Consider the following 19,286-nt stretch of genomic DNA (forward strand, 5'->3'; position numbering starts at 1 on the left):
TGATGCACAGACTTCAAACAAAATGTAACACGTGACCGTATGTATACATATGAAGTACAGCTTTGGCTTTATGTTTTCGTTCGCTCAGACCACTGACCAAGATGACCACAGTGGTGGTACCCAGTCAGGAAACGGCCTGGGTAACGGCATCGCCTAAAATCACTGGTCATTCTTATTGTTTTATAGCGGTAGACTAGTTAGCTAGCATCAGGGGTAATTAACCGAGGCGCTGGGGGTGATCCCCATTCACAGTGGTCAGATATACTGTATTAACGAGAGAGAACTTCCAAACATCTAATAATGACTACTCAAATTTGTGAGAGCGAGATATACCAGTAGTCTATTTGTCTATTATAAAATAGATCAATCGTTGGATATTTTGTTTGTATCTGCTTCTTCGGTATTATTCTTTAGTGACTGAGTCAATGAAGCAATAGTGGGCTAATCAACCAGCAGGGCAAACCATAATAAGATTTTGAAGATATGACTAAGGGTCTATCATAATAATAATGATAATAATAGTATAGGTTACCTCATTTATCATGATGACCTTATAACAGGCACACGTGAAATAAATGGTAATTTTGCCAGTACTTCCTAACCTGTGAATTCATACATGAACTAATAATAAAACTAATTCATACTGTACAGTCACAAAATAAAGCAAGCCATAATCATGCAGATCACAACGATACTTGAATAGCTGAAGCGGTGAAATCGACATTTTCCTGTCTGTATTCCACACTCAACATGGCAGCTATCATTCACCGAACTTGTCAAAAAAAAATTGCGCATGACACAAACTTTGTTGTTTTAACCGACTTTATTTAAATTGCTCCAGTTTTTTTCCGCTTAGCCGCGTGACGTAAGGTCGCCGTCGGTTCATTACGCCGCGTCCCTTTGTTGGCCCAGTAGCGGCAGCACTTGTGTTGTTATTTTCTCTGCAACTGAAAATTTGAAGTCAAATATTTTGTTTTGGGTTTTTTTCCGTTTTGTCCTGGCGTTTTCGGCACGCGGGCGTCTCGCGTTCGTACTCTTTCTCGTCGCGATCAGATATTAACCTAGTAATGGACTCGGACGAGGGTTACAATTATGAATTCGACGACGAGGAAGAGGAATGCAGCGAAGACAGCGCCGAAGAGGAGCCTGAAGACGACACCCTGGAGCTCGGGGAGGTGGAGCTGGTCGATCCTGTAGTGGCCGGTGGCGAGCGAGACGAGTGCGCGGAGACGGGGAGCAGCAGCCTAGGGCCTGGCCAGGATGAAGAGGACTACCGCTTCGAAGTGCTCACTGCCGAACAAATCCTCCAGCATATGGTGGAGTGTATCAGGGAGGTCAACGAGGTCATCCAGGTGAGGTGTTTTGAGGCAAGCCGGCCACAGGAAAGACCGGGGATGTGGGGAAAGTTTTAGGCCGCAGATCGCAGAACGTAGCTAACGCAGTAGTTAGCTGGCTGGCTAGCTATGTGGCGTCGGCTCAAGGCGAGGGGTAGATTGTGGTTAGCTAAACGTTAGCAACTTAAACTGGGAAGCTTAAATTGGGGAGTAGTAGCTAGCTAGTCATTGTGTTGTCCCTAGTTAGCTAGCTAACGTTAGCTAGCTGTCTGGCAATAAAACGGCGTAATTGCAGTGTATTTAGCTAACTTTACCTGGCGAGGAACCTAAGTTATACATAATTGTTAGCTGGCTGGCTAACTTAGCTAAGGGCGGTGCTGGGTGGTAGTTTCGAGGGATCGTTAGTTAGTGCTAACTGCTCTTTATTTGTTGGAAAGTTGGCGTTAGTTAGTTGTGTAGTCTGTCTTTATTTTCAGAGTATTGAGTTTATTAGCTAAGCGAGTAAGCTATCAAGGGGTTCTGTTCTTCACGAAACGTTGTTCCCTGAAGAGCTAGCTTAGCCAGCTAGCTAGTTAACTCACTTGGTGGAAGTTCGTAACTCTAAGGAGACACACCTGCGAAATGATCGGTTTATTATTTGCAAGGCCCGACAAACACCATGACGAAACTAATCGACTCATAAGCACTCGATTGAACAGCAGTTGATTCGGCAGCCGTTCGTTGTGTCGAAATAGCTTTCTGATGTTAGTAGCTGACAAGTAATGTAACGCTCAAAAGCTCGCGAACTAAACACGATTAAAATTTCACCGAAATCACTCTTTCCAGTTTCAGAAAAGGAGTCTTGCTTGGCTAGGTAGCTTGCAACGCGTTTCATCAGCTTGCTGGCAAGGAAAATCACCTGTTCAACGTTAAACCCACACAGAACATAGCTAGTTAAGTGCTGAACATAGTAACGTACTTCAGAACATAGTATTATTTCTGTTTGAAACATGCAGTCAACGACAGCGGTTACACATCCTCTTAGCTAATTTTAACTATAAGATAACGTTACAGTGCTTCTGTGACGTCTGTTGACCTGTGTAACCAACTACGTGTCCCTATGATATGTTGTCAGTTTGTTAAAATGAAGAAACAAACTTGATTTTTAATGTTTTGAGTAGTTATTGCCAGCTATCTAACTTGCCTAACAAATATTTGCCGTGTCGCCATCAGATTCGTATTTGCTGACGTTCTGTGTTGTAAAGGGAATGTCCCTTGAAGCAATTACGCTTTCTACTTTTTATGTCACGTGGCTTAGTGTTTTGCTGCCTTTTCGTTATATGTAAGCCAAATTCGGCAGGAAGTTAAGATGACAAGAATGTCTATACACATCCACATCATCTTTGGGGAAAGACTGTGCAGCTAGTTGATTCTAAATCATTGTGCTTTAATGCAATGGATGAACTCGGTGTTAACAATCCGGACATTTTGGGTTATGTACACTTGGCTGTACACACATTTAAAATGTCCTGCCCTCACACATCCCCTCTGCGTTGATGCTTTGTATATCCCTTTTGTTAACTGCCCTCCAAACACAGTTATAACCGGAGCTCTTTGTGTGTAAACCCCAACTTGCTGAGCTGTGTAGTTGTTATGTAACCTGCAGCAGCAGGGTATTTTCAGAGTGTATTGATCTCACTTCCATCAGTGTTGTGAGAAGCTTGGGAGCGTTTGGAAGACATCCATGCTCTGCGCTTACTACACAGGCCAGCAGCACAGCTGATCCCCACCAGAGGTCTGGGATTTACTGTGTTATACCTGTAAAAGGTACCAAACCATAACCATACCTTACAGCAAAACTTCTCCTTTATTTACAACAGACACTAGTTTTATAGCCTGTTTGTCAACTTCCATAGCATACTTATGTAGTCGTTAATATGGGAGTTGAACCTGCAACCACTCTGTGTATGATATTCTTTTAGAGGAATGCTACAGACATAAGCTCGTACAATGATCCTGTGTAGCTGGAGGGGCAGGTGCCAGCATAAGTGGGAGGATGTGTCTGACACTGTGTACCAGTGATGGAGGGTTTACTTTGGGCAGCTGCTGCATGTCACCCTAAAGCAGGGACCAAATTTTGTGGTTTCACTGATCCCTAAATTATCTGGATAGCTCATTTAGCCCTAAATTTTCCAATATGTTTAAATATTCATGTTAGTGTTTTTTATATACATAAACAATATAATTAGTATTAGCAAAAATTTTGATGGCCACCAAGTTTAGATAATGGGTTATGTATATTTAGCTTGATATCTTGGTAGTCATGTGAATTGGTTTGAAATCTCACATTTGAATGCAGGAGATTTACCATGCTTACAAGTTTCAAATGCCTGTGATATGTGACAGTGAGTGTAAGTGGAGCTCCATCCTCTAACAGCTTACTGAGACACAGTGAGTGTGTTGTTATGGTGATGACCATAGGTGGAAAAGGTGTTGGAGGAACTGTCTGGATGGTGATCTCTTGGCCAGAAGCTAGCAGGTTTGCCTCCTCAAAGAGACATTGCTTTTTTTTCTCACAACATATATTACTTCAGTGAAAACTCTACTGCATTACTGGAAAATGTTAAGCATTTTCTATGTAAGTGGGAAGCAGGTGCAGTGAGTTGGGAAGTTTTGAAAACACACTTAATAAATGTGTGCTAAATGTTAATAACAGTAGGGTCTGAAGATCTGTGAGAGGTATTTAGATTGAAGTGAGCAGATTGATTCTGCTTATAAAATGGTTACTTGTAGCTATAGCATTCACACCTTTTTGTTGCAAACTGTAAAAGGGTATGTGTGTTACAGTGGCCTATTTATGACTGCTTCCTCAGTAATGCCTGCCTGGAGATGCTAGACTGCAGCAGCTGTTGGATTACTCAGCACTTGCTCATACACGCTGCACTATAGTGACACTTATTTATGTTAGGTTCCAGTCCTGTGTCCTGAGGAGAATTTCCCATCACCTTTTTTCGTTTCCCATCCAGAAAAGTAATTACCATTTAGCCCATACAGTTTTTCATCTTTTCAGAAATGCACTTTTTTTTCCCTGCCTCATCTCATTTTGTGACCTTAAATGAGATCTTTTGCATTTCAGCCATCACCCCCCCCCAATATCATTTGGTCATTGCATTTTAGAAAAAAATCCATTTTTTGCAGGTTGCCAGATTTACGGTCTAAAAATAGCATTGCCTTTATCTCCCATGTCTTTATGTGGTTTGCTGTGACATCACCACAAAGACATGCCACCCTGGTTCTTCTGCTTTGTCTCTTTTGTGTTCTGTTTCACTAGGCTATGTACATGTGTGCGCTTGTATCTGTCTATACATAACACATACAGACACACATACACGGTCTTATTGATCTGAAGTGTTCGGCACAGAACATATAGTCATATAGAATATGTTGTAATGACAGTCCTTTGAAGGACTGAAGTCACTGGCACAGAAAGATGCCCACCAGCAAATCTTTACAGGATAATTAGCTTCTGTTTCCTTTAGGCCTACTTTTAATTAAACATGGAAAAGATGAAAAATGAATCCTCTGAAATGTTCACCAGACTCTCATCAGGGAAGCACATAGTTAAAAAGTTCTCTTAAAAATCAGTGTCACATGTAACTAAAATTGAGCTTTAATTGATGCTGTATTTCTGCCGTTGTGTTCAGCAACGTAAAACCCTACGCTGTAATGTGTGGTAATGAAGACGATCCTGTCCACTGCATGTTATGCTGTTGTATTCCAGGTGCTCTTAGGGCTTCAAAGATAAGCTTTATAGAGACTGAGAGGCCAGTCTTGCTGTTTGTACTCATTTGCCATTTAATATCATAGAGATTTCCTTTCCCTCAGTTTTTAAACTGGGGCATGTTTGGCTTTCATAACAGGATTATGTCCCTGGTCAAAATCTGATTTGGTCAGGAAACATGTATTGCCAATGTGTGTACCATAACGATTCAGGAGTAGATTACTCATATCAGCTTGTCAAAGATGTTAGGCCACTGGTGTTCTGTTTTGGCTTGTGGTCCTCCCACTTCCTGTCCTGCTTAGAGAGCTTTCTGTTTGTTGAGGCTTAAACTAGCCTCTCCTGAACAGGTAGATTATGCTCAAAATGTATTTAATTCTAAGAAGGGTCTGTTCTTGTCTGAGCCAGCTATAAGCTGCAGCTGTTGACGTGATCGTTCAGGCGAGCCATGTAAAGTGGAGAACAGAAAAGTTGCTGATGTCATTGTGGTGATGCTACTTCTAGCTTGTGATCTCTAGTAACTTTAGATGTCCCGTTCCACATGCTGTCAGAGGGGGTGTTTTTTTGTAGACTGTAAAGACTGCGTGACCGTTTAGCTCAGTGAGTAAGATGAATACATTTGTGCTGATCTTGTCTCTTTCATGGAGCACAGTTTTCCAAAAGACAAAGCAAGGGTTCAAGGACACCTTTTGCCAGATTCTCCAGCTGGAACATGTCCAGGTGCAAAACACTGTCGCTTTTTGCATGTCCACCTGAGCACCATTGCACTGAGTCAATCTGGTTTTCATCTAGCGATTTATTAAATATCCCCCCTGAAATGTGTGATCGGAAGTTGTTGTGGATGAAAATGCGTGAGTCAGGTAAGCTGTTTACTGTAACGGTAGCTGTCTGCCTTATGTTTTGAGACATGCGTTAATGAACCTGGAGGATCTGACGGTGCCAGAGGGAGGAAGAGTCTTGGAGGGATATGACTCTTGTGACTTTGCTCTCTAGTGGTATACTGTCATTTAATCCACTTCTGTAGATACGCTGGTAACAAATCCCCAGATTGCGTGACACTAGCAGGTGGTGTATGATGGCCTTTGATCTCCTCATGGACATCACGCTGTTCCGATCCCCCAGAGGGTGAAATGCTGCCCTGGGTTTTGAAACTTGTCTGTGTTGTGAAAGGTGTGCAGTTTCTCGATGCCAAGATTGTGACAAGTTGGCACCCTTTTCCCCCCCAGATAATTTCATGTTAATTTTACAAGCGATTTTGCCACAGTGAATTGCAGGTTTATAGGTATGCAGTTTGTTTGTGCCAAAGAGATTGTCATTTCAGTGAATTTAAAGCATCTGTTTCTGAGTTTAATAGTTAAGTGAATCATAATTAATATTCTTCCTTTCCAGAACCCTGCCACGATAACGAGAATACTTCTCAGCCACTTCAACTGGGACAAAGAGAAGCTTATGGAGAGGCAAGTGCTTTTGTAGCTCATCTGAGCATGTTTTGTCTGTGTTTCTGTAGGTTTGCACACTATTTCCAGATATTTTTTTTAAACATCTTATGTCCTTTCAGTATATTGTCTATTTTTCTCTGGTTATTGAATTGATGGTACTTTTACATAAATTTGGTGTCGTGGTTTGACATTGTGGTTACCAATAATGTTTAATATCATATGTAACATGTTCCTGGAATGTTTTGTTCTCAGAGGTGATTTCTGTTAATGCTTACTATTAATGTTGACATGGTTACATTTATCTCTATTCAATACAGTATTCACTCATTTAAAATGAATTTAGAAAATTTCCCAAAGATCGTCTATGAATATGTGGTGCCTTCTGCAGGTACTTTGATGGGAACTTGGACAAGCTGTTCTCAGAGTGTCACGTCATAAACCCCAGTAAGAAGTCTCGGACGCGCCTGATGAACACGAGATCTTCGGCGCAAGATATGCACTGTCAGATCTGCTACCTGAACTACCCCAATTCGGTCAGTACCTTTCCGCTCTGTTGCTGTGAGTTTTCTCAGCCTTTTTGTTTTTTTTCTTTCTTCATTTTCTCCTCTTGGCTCCGAGTCCATGGCGCTCGCAGCCGTTTCATCATACCATGTGAACACTTCCGCCATACTAAACGCCAAAGCCCATTTGGAACTGTCAAAGAACGTGACATCAGACTGACACTCAGGAAAGACTGAGCCCAGAATGTGGAGGTTAGGGAACACATGATTGTGTGGGTGAGCAGACTAGGAGTGAGTGGCTGTATATGGCACTCATGTGACATCTGAGAGAGAGAGAGATGCAGAGCTGCTTCACAGCACAGGCCATTAGGAAGAGTTTTTGCCAGGCAGCCAATCGTTGGACAGGACCCCTGCATTAGCATGCACGGCAGCAGACCTCGGCGACTGCCTGCTTTCAAACTCCTGTCTGGAAAGGAACATTAACTGCAGCACAGGTACTGCATATTTCAACACGCATTTTGTGTGAATAAGCCTGTGTGTGCTGTTTTATTGGGGTGGTTGATGCATTACCAGCTGAAGTTATTTTTGCTGTTATTTCCACAATCTGAGGTTAGGACTGCCAGGAGCTGCAATAATTCATTCCCTTCTTCAAACAAGATGTTTTAAGGTTGTTTTTGTGCCTTCCTGTTTTAACTTCTCTGCTTATCTGCGTAAATTTCTTATCTGCATAAAACTCATTCAGGAAACGATCTCCTAAATGAGCTGGTCTCAGAGGAGCCAGTGTGACATAATTATTCTAAACATTTGAGCAGAGTTTTTTGTATTATAAAATAGATCGCAAGATTACTGGTACTCCTCTTACATGTTCATCAGCAGCCAGGAAACGGGCAGTCTGGCTTATACATTAACACTGTCCTCTGAGCTGCACTGATTATAAGACCAAACAATGTGCCTTTGTGCTGTGTGCCTCTTGCAGCAGATCACAGCCCCAGTCTGTCAGTGTCTTTAACATTTTCAGCAGAGGTAGAAAGAGGCACAAATGAGGCATATCTTAGTTTTACTTGGCAGGCTTGTATTGTAGAGTATGTCTTTCCCTGGTTATTTTGCTAGAAATATACATTTATTCATCATCTGTAGACAGATTCTGAGAAGGAATGACTCTTCAGAAACAATACGCTGAAATTGTGGCCAGCACAAGATGAGTAAGAGTCTTAGCCCTGATGCACACTGGATGAGTTCTGCTGAGGTGCTTCATCCTGTGAGCTCATTGGTACCTCCAGAGCAAACAGATAACCAAACAAATTCTGCTACATGATCATATGACTGACTGCATTGATATGGTCTCTCTTTCTTTCCTGTAGTACTTCACTGGACTGGAGTGTGGACACAAGTTCTGCATGCAGTGCTGGGGTGATTACCTAACAACCAAAATCATCGAGGAAGGAATGGGACAGGTACAGACATGCGGAATGCTGGATTCATTGAAAGAGCAGAGACGTTACACAGTTATGCCCTGAATTCAGTTGCCATGGCATTAAAGGGATGACATTTAGCTCCTTTATTAAATATGTCTTTGAAGCAGTGTTGTCTTTGTGCCCCAAATTGACTAAAATTGCTCATGTACTTGGGAAAGCTTCATGATATGGTCAGGGAGAAGTGTTTTGGCTTCACTTGGTTTTAACTGGAGAAAAGATTTCTTGGGAACCAACATTAACTATAGGAGGCAGAAAAAAAGAAGCCCTCACTGGTTACTAGAACAAGCAGCTGCTGGTCACTTCTACAAAGTGCAGCTTTTATTCTTAGATTCTTGAAGATGATGCATTATGTTAACCATCAACACCTGCTGTTGATACAGTTCATCACAGGGACACAGCATGGAGAATCTGAAGCACTAGCACATTGGTCCAACAGTTCTTACCAAACCACAACACACTCCAGCATTGGGCTGGAGTGGCTTGCTTGTAAACATTTGGTCACTTTCCTCTGTAGCTGTTTCTCCCAGTGTGGTGTGTTCAGTGGTCAGTGGATGGTGTTTCAAGTACAAGCGATGTGCCTCGCAATCCAGAAAACTCAGGAAAAGCAGGCTTTTTTTCCATTTTCCAGGCAGCTCCATTACCAGTCAGAGTCTGTATGTGCACTTTTGCTGTAGTGAACACCCACTCCTATTGGGCTTTAATTTGGGGTGAGCTTTTGAGGACCATGTCCCACTGATGGCTCAATGGAAACATTTTTCAATTTGTAGCTGCTTCTCAAACAAAAAGCTAATGCACATTTCGTGTCTGAGAGGCTGACCTGTTCTGAGTTGAGCTTTTTCTCGCCCTCTTTCTCAGACCATTTCCTGTCCTGCTCACAGCTGTGACATCCTGGTGGATGACAACACGGTCATGTAAGTATATTAGTTTTCTGTTACGTTCTCTGAGAAAGGTATGGATTAATTGTACAATATTGCCAAACAGACGTGCCAGTGCTAGGTATGTGTGCGTGTGTGTGTGATAGAGAGAGAAAGATGAGAATGTTTTTTAAATGAATAAATGTTGACACAATTTAGTTTACTCTTTAGGGGAACAAATCAGTAGGCTTACATTTTTGCTTTAACATAGGGAATCTTAAACCCTTGTTGGGCTTTTGGGCCCAGAGCACCACAGATATAATGTTTTTACCTACAGACCAGTAATCCTGCTGCCAGTCTCAGGAATGGGCTTGCTGTATTTAAGTGCTTATGCATGCCCAGTCTAAGGCAGACTCATCCCCTCAACAGCACAAGCTAAAGTTCACTAGCACATGCATGAAGGCATTCGATTTGAATATTTCTGAGTGGCGTTAGCCTTCATTAAACATTAAAATGGTTGCAGTACTTTCATGCAAGCTATGTGTACTGTACATTCTTCCTTTAAGGCATGGGCTATGTCCTTATACTCTGTTCATTTCCACAGACATTCTTTTTGTTGAAGTTGGCAGTGCTTACTACTTCATACAGCTTTGGGCATCACTAGGGCAATAGTGATGGGCACGCTAACACTCAGGACTCGATCCACTTTGCAGGGCTGGATTAACTTTCATGCAAACTGTCAGGCTGGTTACTTTTCCTGCCTGGTTGAAAAGAACTGTGATGGTAGTTTTAAAAATGACTTAATCAAAAGATAGCTTATTGTATTGTATTATGAGACTGAGTGCAGTGAAACTTAGTATTCCTTCTGACAGCTTTTAACTTTTAACGGTTCTCTTTGCAGGCGGCTGATAACAGATTCAAAAGTGAAGTTGAAGTACCAACACTTAATAACCAATAGTTTTGTACAGGTAAGGCTTTCTTTTTTTATTCATGGCATTTACAGTGAAAGTCTGCTTAGAAAATGAACAAACAGAAAAGGCACAGATGAAGTATCTATGTGGTGCTACCTTTAAAGTACTGTGTTAGTGTGAAGAGTCAGGTGGCTTTTAAAAAAATCATTACCCTGTTGTATTACTGCTCACTTTGTAAATGAATCCCCACTGTTCTCAGAAGTTTGGGAGGGTCTGTGATGAGTTATAGTAGCTGTTTTCAGTTTGTGTGCAGTTAGCCCTAGAACATATGTGCCATGTCTTGAGAGTCACAGTGTATCCTTTTGTGTTCCAGTGCAATCGACTGTTGAAATGGTGTCCTGCTCCAGACTGCCACCATGTGGTGAAAGTGCAGTACCCGGACGCCAAGCCAGTGAGGTGCAAGTGTGGCCGGCAGTTTTGGTAAGATCCTTCCTGAGACAGGAAGCTGCCGGCAGCGCTGCACGCAGAAGCAAAGCACATCCACTTTGTCACACGTTCCGTCTGTTAAGAGGTGCAAGAAGCATGCCAGTAAAAGCCTTGTACTGTATTCAGCCTGCCAATAAGCCTTAGACAATATTCAACATGGATGCAAAATGTTCAACAGCTAAACTTCCAACATTGAATGTGACCATCCTTTTGTTCCCTGGAGCGTCAGTTGACCTTTTCCCTTCCATTGCAGCTTCAACTGTGGAGAGAATTGGCATGATCCTGTCAAGTGCAAGGTATGCTAAGAGCTCAGTGAATGCTGGTAACCAGTGCAGAATGATACATGTGTATGTTCTTAGTACATTGTAATCTGAATCCTGTCATTGAATACATATTTATTTTTGTGCGAGTACAGTAGTATAAGTGGTATACATAAATGGCCATCCCTTTTGATGACCTGTTGCTCATTGCACACCGTCAGATTTTACCCATGAGGGATTTATGCAGCACATCTGGCATTCTCACACTTTACATGATGGACATATTTATGGGTGTTCATGGTTTTTCCACTCTGTTTTTAACCTATAAACAGTTAAGAAGGTTGGAGACATTATCACTGAGAATATCTTTGTGAAGTAGAAACTCCAAGGATAAAGGAAGTGATAAGGGTTTGAGCCCAGCTGTGTCATTAGGCAGCATTGACCAGCAGCCAGCAGCAGTGGGACATAATTCGCTTCGTTCCGCTGGGGAAATGGGGGATATAATTCGGCCGGGGGCTTGTCCGTCCTGTAGCTCATCATCAACTTCCAGTGTTCAGTCAGGCACCAAGGTTTGCCTGCAAAAAGCTGTGTGTGATGTGGCCTCCTTCAGCTCCTACCTGTGCGTGCTTGGCCTGGAGACTGCTGTGTGTGCAGAAGCAACGGCGGACCCCACGTGTTTCAGAGAAGGGCACGTGTGTGTCTCGCCCTCCTAGACTGTCAGTGTGGGTTGCAGCTATGGGGTGGCTTTTATGATGCAATATTAGCCTGTAAAGCGGCACATTAAAGTGTCCTTTGGGTGCTGCCTTCTTGGGGTCTTTGATTTAATTGTCATTTAAATGACATCAATATAAGTGTCTATACTGTCAGTGGTAACATTTATTCCTGTGTGGGTGGAAATGCAGTGCTTGTTAAGTAGCCTTACAATAAAGTCCTTGCTTTGATGACCACTGTAGCTTCTGTTGAACCTCCCACATCACATTGTTGTAGCAATACTACATTGTCTCTCTCCTTATGTATCTTGATGAACACAGCTCTTTCCATTATAAAATCTAATTCATGCAAGGAGAACACACTTTGATTTGGTGTATTGTGCCTTCAGCAAGTAACGTTATGTGCACAGAGCCTTGCACATTTAAATAAAAATGCTTTTATCTCACCTAAATGCAAAAATAACTGAGCCTCATGATGCCAAACTGAAGCAAATATGCAGAGCTGTTCTGATTATATTTCATTTAATTTTTCGCACAAATCCGACTGCGCTGTCTTCATCTCCATTACAGCTTGCAGTGTTGCGCCTTGGCTGCTTTTCATGAAGGTTATGAATTATTCCCAGAGTCACAGGAAGTGGCCAGATCTCAGCAGACTGTCACAGGCTGCTGAACAAACTTTACACTTCCAGCTTCTCGCTTGTTTAATCCGCACTCAGCGAGTTCATTTTATTGTTGAAAAGCACAGCTTTTTTTCCTTCACACCAGACTTATCAAAATGCGTTGCATAATGTGTTCTTCAGATGTAAATATCAGAAGCCAGGATTAATAAAACGTAACGGAATTGGCGTTCTGTAAGGGATGAAAGCCGAGCCGCGGGATCCTAACCTGTGGAACTGTACAATCAAGTGACCGAGCTCGCATGCAGGGCTCTGGAGACGGTGGCTGCAGTTGGGTTTGTTTTTGTTTTTTTTTTTTTTTTCGGCTGAAGGCAAGCTGAGGGTCATTCATGGATGAACGAGTGCGTTTCTGACTGAATTGAGAACAAGACTGCTGCCCCGCTCGCTACTAAGCCAGCTCCCCAGAGACCTGCCCTGTTTATTCTGAGGTTGTCACGGTGACCGCAAAGGATGCGCTTGGTCCTCAGTGTGTCTCCTCGGAAAGTGCCCTGATGTCTGCCTCGGTGCAGTCAGCACTTACCCTCAGTGTAGGCACTCAGTCGGCCCGCCCGGAATCTCTCTACAGCAACTTCCTTTGTGAGCTTTTTCACATTGTAAAAGCCACGTAGCGGAGTTGGCATTGATTCTTTGCAGTTTAAGCTGGCTTTATGTTGCTCTGCTGTGAATGGGTACACTAGCGACCTAACTGTGTATTGACTCAGTGTCTTCAGAGTTTTTAGGATTGTACTCCTCCTAGGGTCATCAACAATGAGCAGATATGTTTCATTTGAACTTTTGCACAAGTATTACTGTTGAATATATGAAAAAACTAGATGGATGAGCCAGTGAATCGACTGTATACTCGAAAGCCAAAAGTGATTAATATTTCAGTGCAGTTCCCCATTTTTGTTCAGAAAAACTGAGAACTGACCAAGGCAGATTCGTCAATGGATGATGGGTCTAACCTTACACTAACATTTTCCCTGGCTTTAATTTTGACAAACAGCCTTTGACAGATGTTCTTAAAGACTTCTTTTTGACGTGTCTAAGCATTACTGAGCTTCGAAGAAAGCAGAGAACTTTCTGACTGATGACCTCTTCTGTCTGGGCAGTGGTTGTGTTTCCCACAGGACAGGAAATGTTTCATAGCCACTGCAGTGTCATAACAAGTTGATGTACAATAATTCTTCTCATATTACCCTCAGCTGCAGAGTACTGTTTTTGCTGCAGTGTTTTCCCCATCGCTAACTGCCTTTGACTATATTAATAATTCTGCACCCTTTAATCTCTTCCCTCCTCCTGTCTGTCCAGCCTATGTGTGCTTAAGCATTGTGCCACAGGATACTGCTTTCTGTCTGTTGGGGCGGCGAGAGTGACTGTACTTTGCATTATATTGCATTAAATTTCCCTGCTTTTTTGTTTTGCAGTGGTTGAGGAAGTGGATTAAAAAATGTGACGATGACAGCGAAACGTCTAACTGGATTGCTGCGAACACAAAGGTGTGTTGCACTCTTGAGATGCATTTACCTGAACATTCCACATGCATGTGGAGGCCAGAGGGCTCTCTCTCTCTCTCTCTCTCTCTCCCCCCCCCCCTCTCTCTCTCTCTCTCGCTCTCTCACACTCACACACACTCTCTCTCTCTCCCTCTCACACACTCTCTCCCTCTCAGGAGTGTCCCAAATGTCACGTGACCATAGAAAAGGACGGGGGCTGCAATCACATGGTGTGCCGGAACCAGAACTGCAAAGCAGAGTTCTGCTGGGTTTGCCTGGGTCCCTGGGAACCTCACGGCTCGGCCTGGTACGTTGACTGCAGCCGCAGCTGGCTGAAGCCGGCTCCTGAAGTCTGGTCTGATCCGCTCAGTCCATGTTTACTCCACTGACTCATGTAGGGGAAGCACAGGATGATGCAACTCGGCACAAACGGGTAGTAACCACAGATCAGGTGTAATGGGAGCTGCTCAGTGCTGGGTGAGGAACGCCCCCTCCAGCAGGCAAAGGAAAATGGCTCCAGAGGATGAAGAATGCTAAACTGACAATGTCTTAAATTTGAGTTTTATTTTCCCTTTTTTGACCTTTTTTTTGCTCTGAGGAAAAACATTATGCAGTAAACTTTTGTGTTCCCTTTGAGAGTGAATTGAATTGGAGAGAATTGGCAGTAGGACGGCCTTTTTATTTGTTTACATTATTTATGACACCTGAACGCTGAAAGAATAAAGCAGATATATGAATCCCAGAATGGATGGATCATCATGCTCTGCCAGTGACCTAGTGACCCCAGTCATGTGAACCAACACAGCTTTTTCATTGGTTAATAAGAACCCGCAAGTGGCGGCACATGTCGGTTTCACTTGACATAATTATTTTACATTGTTACCATAATGGCCGTGTCTTGCAGGTACAACTGCAATCGCTACAATGAAGATGATGCAAAGGCGGCGAGAGATGCACAGGAGGTAATTATTGCAGCGCTGCAGGTGAACCCTGAAGCTGTGTGTGCCGTTCACCAAACAGGCCAATGAACACGTGCTCACAGTGTATTAAAGAGCAGCAACAGAGTGTTCTCTGACTTAGCAGTGAGGAAATGGTGACATGTATAATGTGATAAGAATGGCACTGAAACAATGACGCAAATTACTGAGAGCAGAGGTTTGCCCCCAGGGCTACTTCAAAGGCCTGGAGAGGATACCTGGGCTCAAAGTAAACAATCAGACATAATACAACTGAAGGGGAAAACTCTGTAAAGGGCTACTGCTGCATTGAAGCCTGATACTGAGAAGGGTTCTGTTTCACAATGAGGTTGAAACCAAGAGTGATAGTTTTAAAACAGTACAGCAGCGTTTGAGCTACACTGGGCTGTAAGTACCTAACGGATGCGTGGATGCGATACCTTGCCGTGATAAGCTTTTGTATGGAGGCGGGAGGGGTGTTTGCATGCGGGCGTGCAGGTGTGAGGCTGCTGTGACTGAACGGCAGGCACGTGTGTTGCAGCGCTCCCGCGCCGCCCTGCAGAGGTACCTCTTCTACTGCAACCGCTACATGAACCACATGCAGAGCCTGCGCTTCGAGCACAAGCTCTACGCCCAGGTCAAGCAGAAGATGGAGGAGATGCAGCAGCACAACATGTCCTGGATCGAGGTGCAGTTCCTGAAGAAGGCGGTGGACGTGCTCTGCCAGTGCCGCTCCACCCTCATGTTCACCTACGTCTTCGCTTTCTACCTCAAGAAGAATAATCAGTCCATTATCTTCGAGGTGAGGCTGAGCGGGGAGGGTGTCAGTGTGAGGGAGGGCCTCTGTTCTGTGGTAAAGCAGCTCTGGTTTTAAGGAGTTTTCCCTGACAGCATTGTGCCTTTTAACATTCTTAATACATGTGTACATTTCTAGAGACCTCATTTATTATCTTTAGTACAGGCGGGTGGGGTGAGGAGTTCCAGGTACTCTTTAAACTATGGAAGCTGATCTGATGCTTTAGCTGGTATGGTGCTAGATCTTTGTCGTGATGTAGCTGGTGTATGAGGTCTCTGCCATTCTATAGCTGGTGAATGACGCCTTTGCCATGCTGTAGCCGGTGTATGAGGTCTTTGCAGTGCTCTCGCTGGTGTGTAAGCTGGGTGGTTGAGCACAGCCCAATGAGCCTCTCTCTCTCTCTTGTGTTCAGAACAATCAGGCAGACCTGGAGAATGCCACCGAGGTGCTGTCAGGATATCTGGAGCGAGACATTTCCCAGGACTCCCTGCAGGATATCAAACAGAAAGTGCAGGATAAATACAGGTCAGTGAGAGCTGTCTTACTGTCTCCCAGAGTTGAGTGATGTTTTTCGACAGGGGGCTGAGTAAACCCTTTGTTTACTCTTTTGCTGCTCTTGCTTAAATCCTTCCACAAGTGATACAGTCACTGTTGAATGATCTTATTTCTAGCAGAACCAAAGTTTCTTTAGTTGTATAATTATTTTTGATGCAAGTTAATTCATACCTTGTTATGGCAAACATAAAGTGGGTGTGTGTATTTGAGATGATGCTGATGCATTCGACACTGAGGGGTGTCTGCCAGGCCGAGCCGTGCTGCGTGTTGACAAGCGTCCCCTCTCCTGTCTGCAGATACTGTGAGAGCCGGCGGAGGGTGCTGCTCCAACATGTGCACGAAGGCTATGAGAAGGACCTGTGGGAGTACATCGAGGACTGACCGCGTGACGCTGGCCTCTGCTTTAACCGCTGCATCTGTTCCCTACCCTCCCCACCCCCTCTGGTTTCCTCTCAATTATACTGAAAAGAAAGATAGAATATTAATAATATTAACTGTACAACAGTATTGTTAGCAGCAGAGTGGAGTGTGACAAGATGACAATTTAAAAACAAAAAAAAAAACACACCTACGACCCCCCTCCCTCTCCACCATTAACTCCCCCCGCCTCGCCCTTGCCCCTGGCTTGTATTGTAACATCTTCCTTGTAATTCCCTCCTTTATGGTTGTTTCTTTTTTCTTTTTCTTTTTTGGGGTATGATTTTTGTTTCTATTTTGAGTTGATTTACCATCTCCACGCGTGCGGAGAAAAGGACTGTTTTCAGCATGGCTTTCAGTGTCCTGCCCGTGTCAGCTGACTGTGATAAGAGCCCTGATTGGGTCTGTGAATGTCGATTGGCTGAATGTTGATTGGCTGATTAAGGGGCAAAATCTTTTGGTAAAAAAGGAGCAAAAAAAAAAACCTATAAAAAGGAAATCAGTATTTTTCAAAGTGTAAATAACGCATATGCATGGAAGTCTAATGGCAAGCGTGGCACGTGTTTGCATAATTCTTAAGTTTAAAATATTTATTCTTTACAAAATATTCAGACAGATGTATATTTGCTGTGTAGTATTTCTCCCTGCTTTTTTTAAGTTGAAATTTATTGTACATGAGGGTGAGACACTGGGGGTAACCCAGGATAAAATAAACACCACCCCCCCCAACCTCCTCCCACCCTCATGCTCTCTAGAGGAAAGAGTAGTGCTTTTCTGTTGTTGGAGTACCAGCGCCGTCAAATAAAATACAGCAGACAGTTTCTCATAAATGTTTTGCTGATAAAAACTGATCTGAAAAACAGGAGTCAGTTGAAGTGTAGACAGGATGGCATTCACGCTGGGCTGAGTGTTAAAGTGAAAGCTGGATTTTAAAAGTGACCCTGCAAAGTGTCAGTGATAGGCGAAGGGCAAAGCGTGGTGCATTTTGCTGAGAATGAGCTGTGGCGTGATGGCGGCTGAACCATTTAACCGGCTCTCCCGTGCGCCTTGCCTCCCGTCCTCCCCCGCGTCTTTCTACCTTCATCGGCTTAGTTTTTATATAGATACTATCTGAAAATGACACTACAGTTGTTTCATGAGAGCCAAACTGAGTGACATTCACTCAACGAAAACGTTCTTGGCAGATGAAGCTTTGAGCCTTTTCTCGTGGTTTTTACGCACCTTCGGGGATAGGGGGGGTAAAATGGCATGTACTGAAAGCACTATTACACAAGGTCAGAAGATCGCTTCGCTTCAGACTTAAAGTGGGGAGCTGCTATGGAGGTAGGAACGACAACATGTTTCTTTGTCACCTTTTTTTGCATTTTCAGTTTGCTGGGAAATTTGACAGTGATCTGATTGAATCTCTACAATGAGGGCTTGCGTCTGGGGCTGGGACTGAAAGTGTCGGGTCAGACCAGACAGTTGCTTCAACTTTTCTCTTTCTTTGTTTTTTGTTTTGTTTTTTTTAAAAGTACCCCTTGCATAGGAAGACTGTTCTACATGCTGTAGCGCTTTTGCATTTAACATGTGAGCCGTGTTTACACAGGAATGTACAAAAAAAAAAACGACGACATGCCAATTACCTTCTCCGCGCTCTTCCTCATGTTCATGTCCTCTGGACCAGTGAGGTCTACAATGTCCCCCCCTTGCCTCAGAAAGGACACTCCCTCTGTGTGACAGCAGCAGCAGTGGGGTGGGGGGCATCATCCTGCATAAAATGCTGGTGCGGCTGGCAACGTTGAAGAGACGTCTCCTTTCAGCAAAGTGTGAACCATCTAGATGACTTCTATTTCTCTCAGTTTCTGAGATATTCTGGGACACAGGAGGGGAGACCCAGTTGCTTTCATGTGTCATAACTGTTCTTGAATACAAAACAAAAAAAGAAAAAAAAATGTACTATTTAAATAAATGTCATTAAAAATATCTTCTAATTGGGAATGTTGTGTGAGTCATTAGAAAATTTGCTAGAACACCTTTATACATACACGCACACGCGTGCGCGCACACACGCGCGCAATCTGTATGCTATAAATGTAAAATGGATTTTAAGGTTTTTGTATTTGTTTGCAAGGGGTTTTTAGAAGCTAAGATGCCATCAGACAAAAATAAAGATATTGTCCATGAGCTGTCTTTTGAAAGAGCAGTTGATTTCTGTCGTAACAGGGTTTCTTGTTGCTGAGACAAAAAAATGCAAAGCCAGTGGCACCTGACACGAGATTGACACAACACATGGACACTAGATGTGCATGTCCTCTTCTGAGCATCAATGTTTCAGAAGTGTCTGGCTCCCTCTTGTGGCAGAATGCAGGACAGGCTTTCTTGTGCACATGGTTCAAAGTAACCTGAAAATTCCCTAAACTGGCTGCACATATGCTGTTTACAGATAAACTGCTACACATACAGTGCTGCTTGAATAAAATGACCACCATTCTACTAATTACAGAATCTAGTATGTTATTGTAGGTACTGTATAGATGTTATAATATGAATGGGCAGAACAGATGCCCTATGTAGCAAGGGTCTTGAACTGGAAGCATGTCTGCTTTTTAGCGCTGGCAGCCTTCATGCAGTCAGCATTTGAATTCCTGAATATAAATATAGTGTGCTTTAACATTCACCTGACACATCTGATTCTCGTGGCA

The 19,286-nt window shown here is 43.3% G+C and overlaps 1 protein-coding gene across 1 annotated transcript; it reads left to right on the forward strand.

Moving 5' to 3' along the window:
• The first annotated feature begins 871 nt into the window (after positions 1–871).
• On the forward strand, positions 872–18,209 carry LOC118788125 (E3 ubiquitin-protein ligase arih1-like). The gene is made up of 14 exons (XM_036544004.1): positions 872–1,352; positions 6,481–6,548; positions 6,919–7,063; positions 8,392–8,484; positions 9,361–9,416; positions 10,261–10,327; positions 10,644–10,750; positions 11,010–11,052; positions 13,810–13,881; positions 14,055–14,185; positions 14,783–14,840; positions 15,376–15,636; positions 16,043–16,155; positions 16,482–18,209. Exons 1-14 carry the CDS (start codon positions 1,068–1,070, stop codon positions 16,564–16,566), a joined length of 1,584 nt encoding a protein of 527 aa, XP_036399897.1. The 5' UTR covers positions 872–1,067; the 3' UTR covers positions 16,567–18,209.
• The last annotated feature ends 1,077 nt before the right edge of the window (positions 18,210–19,286 follow it).

This window comes from Megalops cyprinoides, chromosome 13, assembly GCF_013368585.1.
Source record: "Megalops cyprinoides isolate fMegCyp1 chromosome 13, fMegCyp1.pri, whole genome shotgun sequence".
Taxonomy (NCBI): domain Eukaryota; kingdom Metazoa; phylum Chordata; class Actinopteri; order Elopiformes; family Megalopidae; genus Megalops; species Megalops cyprinoides.

Excerpts from the sequence above, each read along its gene's own strand:
- LOC118788125 (XM_036544004.1), top strand. The coding sequence starts at position 1,068 with ATGGACTCGGACGAGGGTTACAATTATGAATTCGACGACGAGGAAGAG. Across the intron at positions 6,549-6,918 it reads AAAGAGAAGCTTATGGAGAG|GTACTTTGATGGGAACTTGG; the intron begins GCAAGTGCTTTT and ends TGCCTTCTGCAG. Across the intron at positions 13,882-14,054 it reads GGATTGCTGCGAACACAAAG|GAGTGTCCCAAATGTCACGT; the intron begins GTGTGTTGCACT and ends TCTCCCTCTCAG.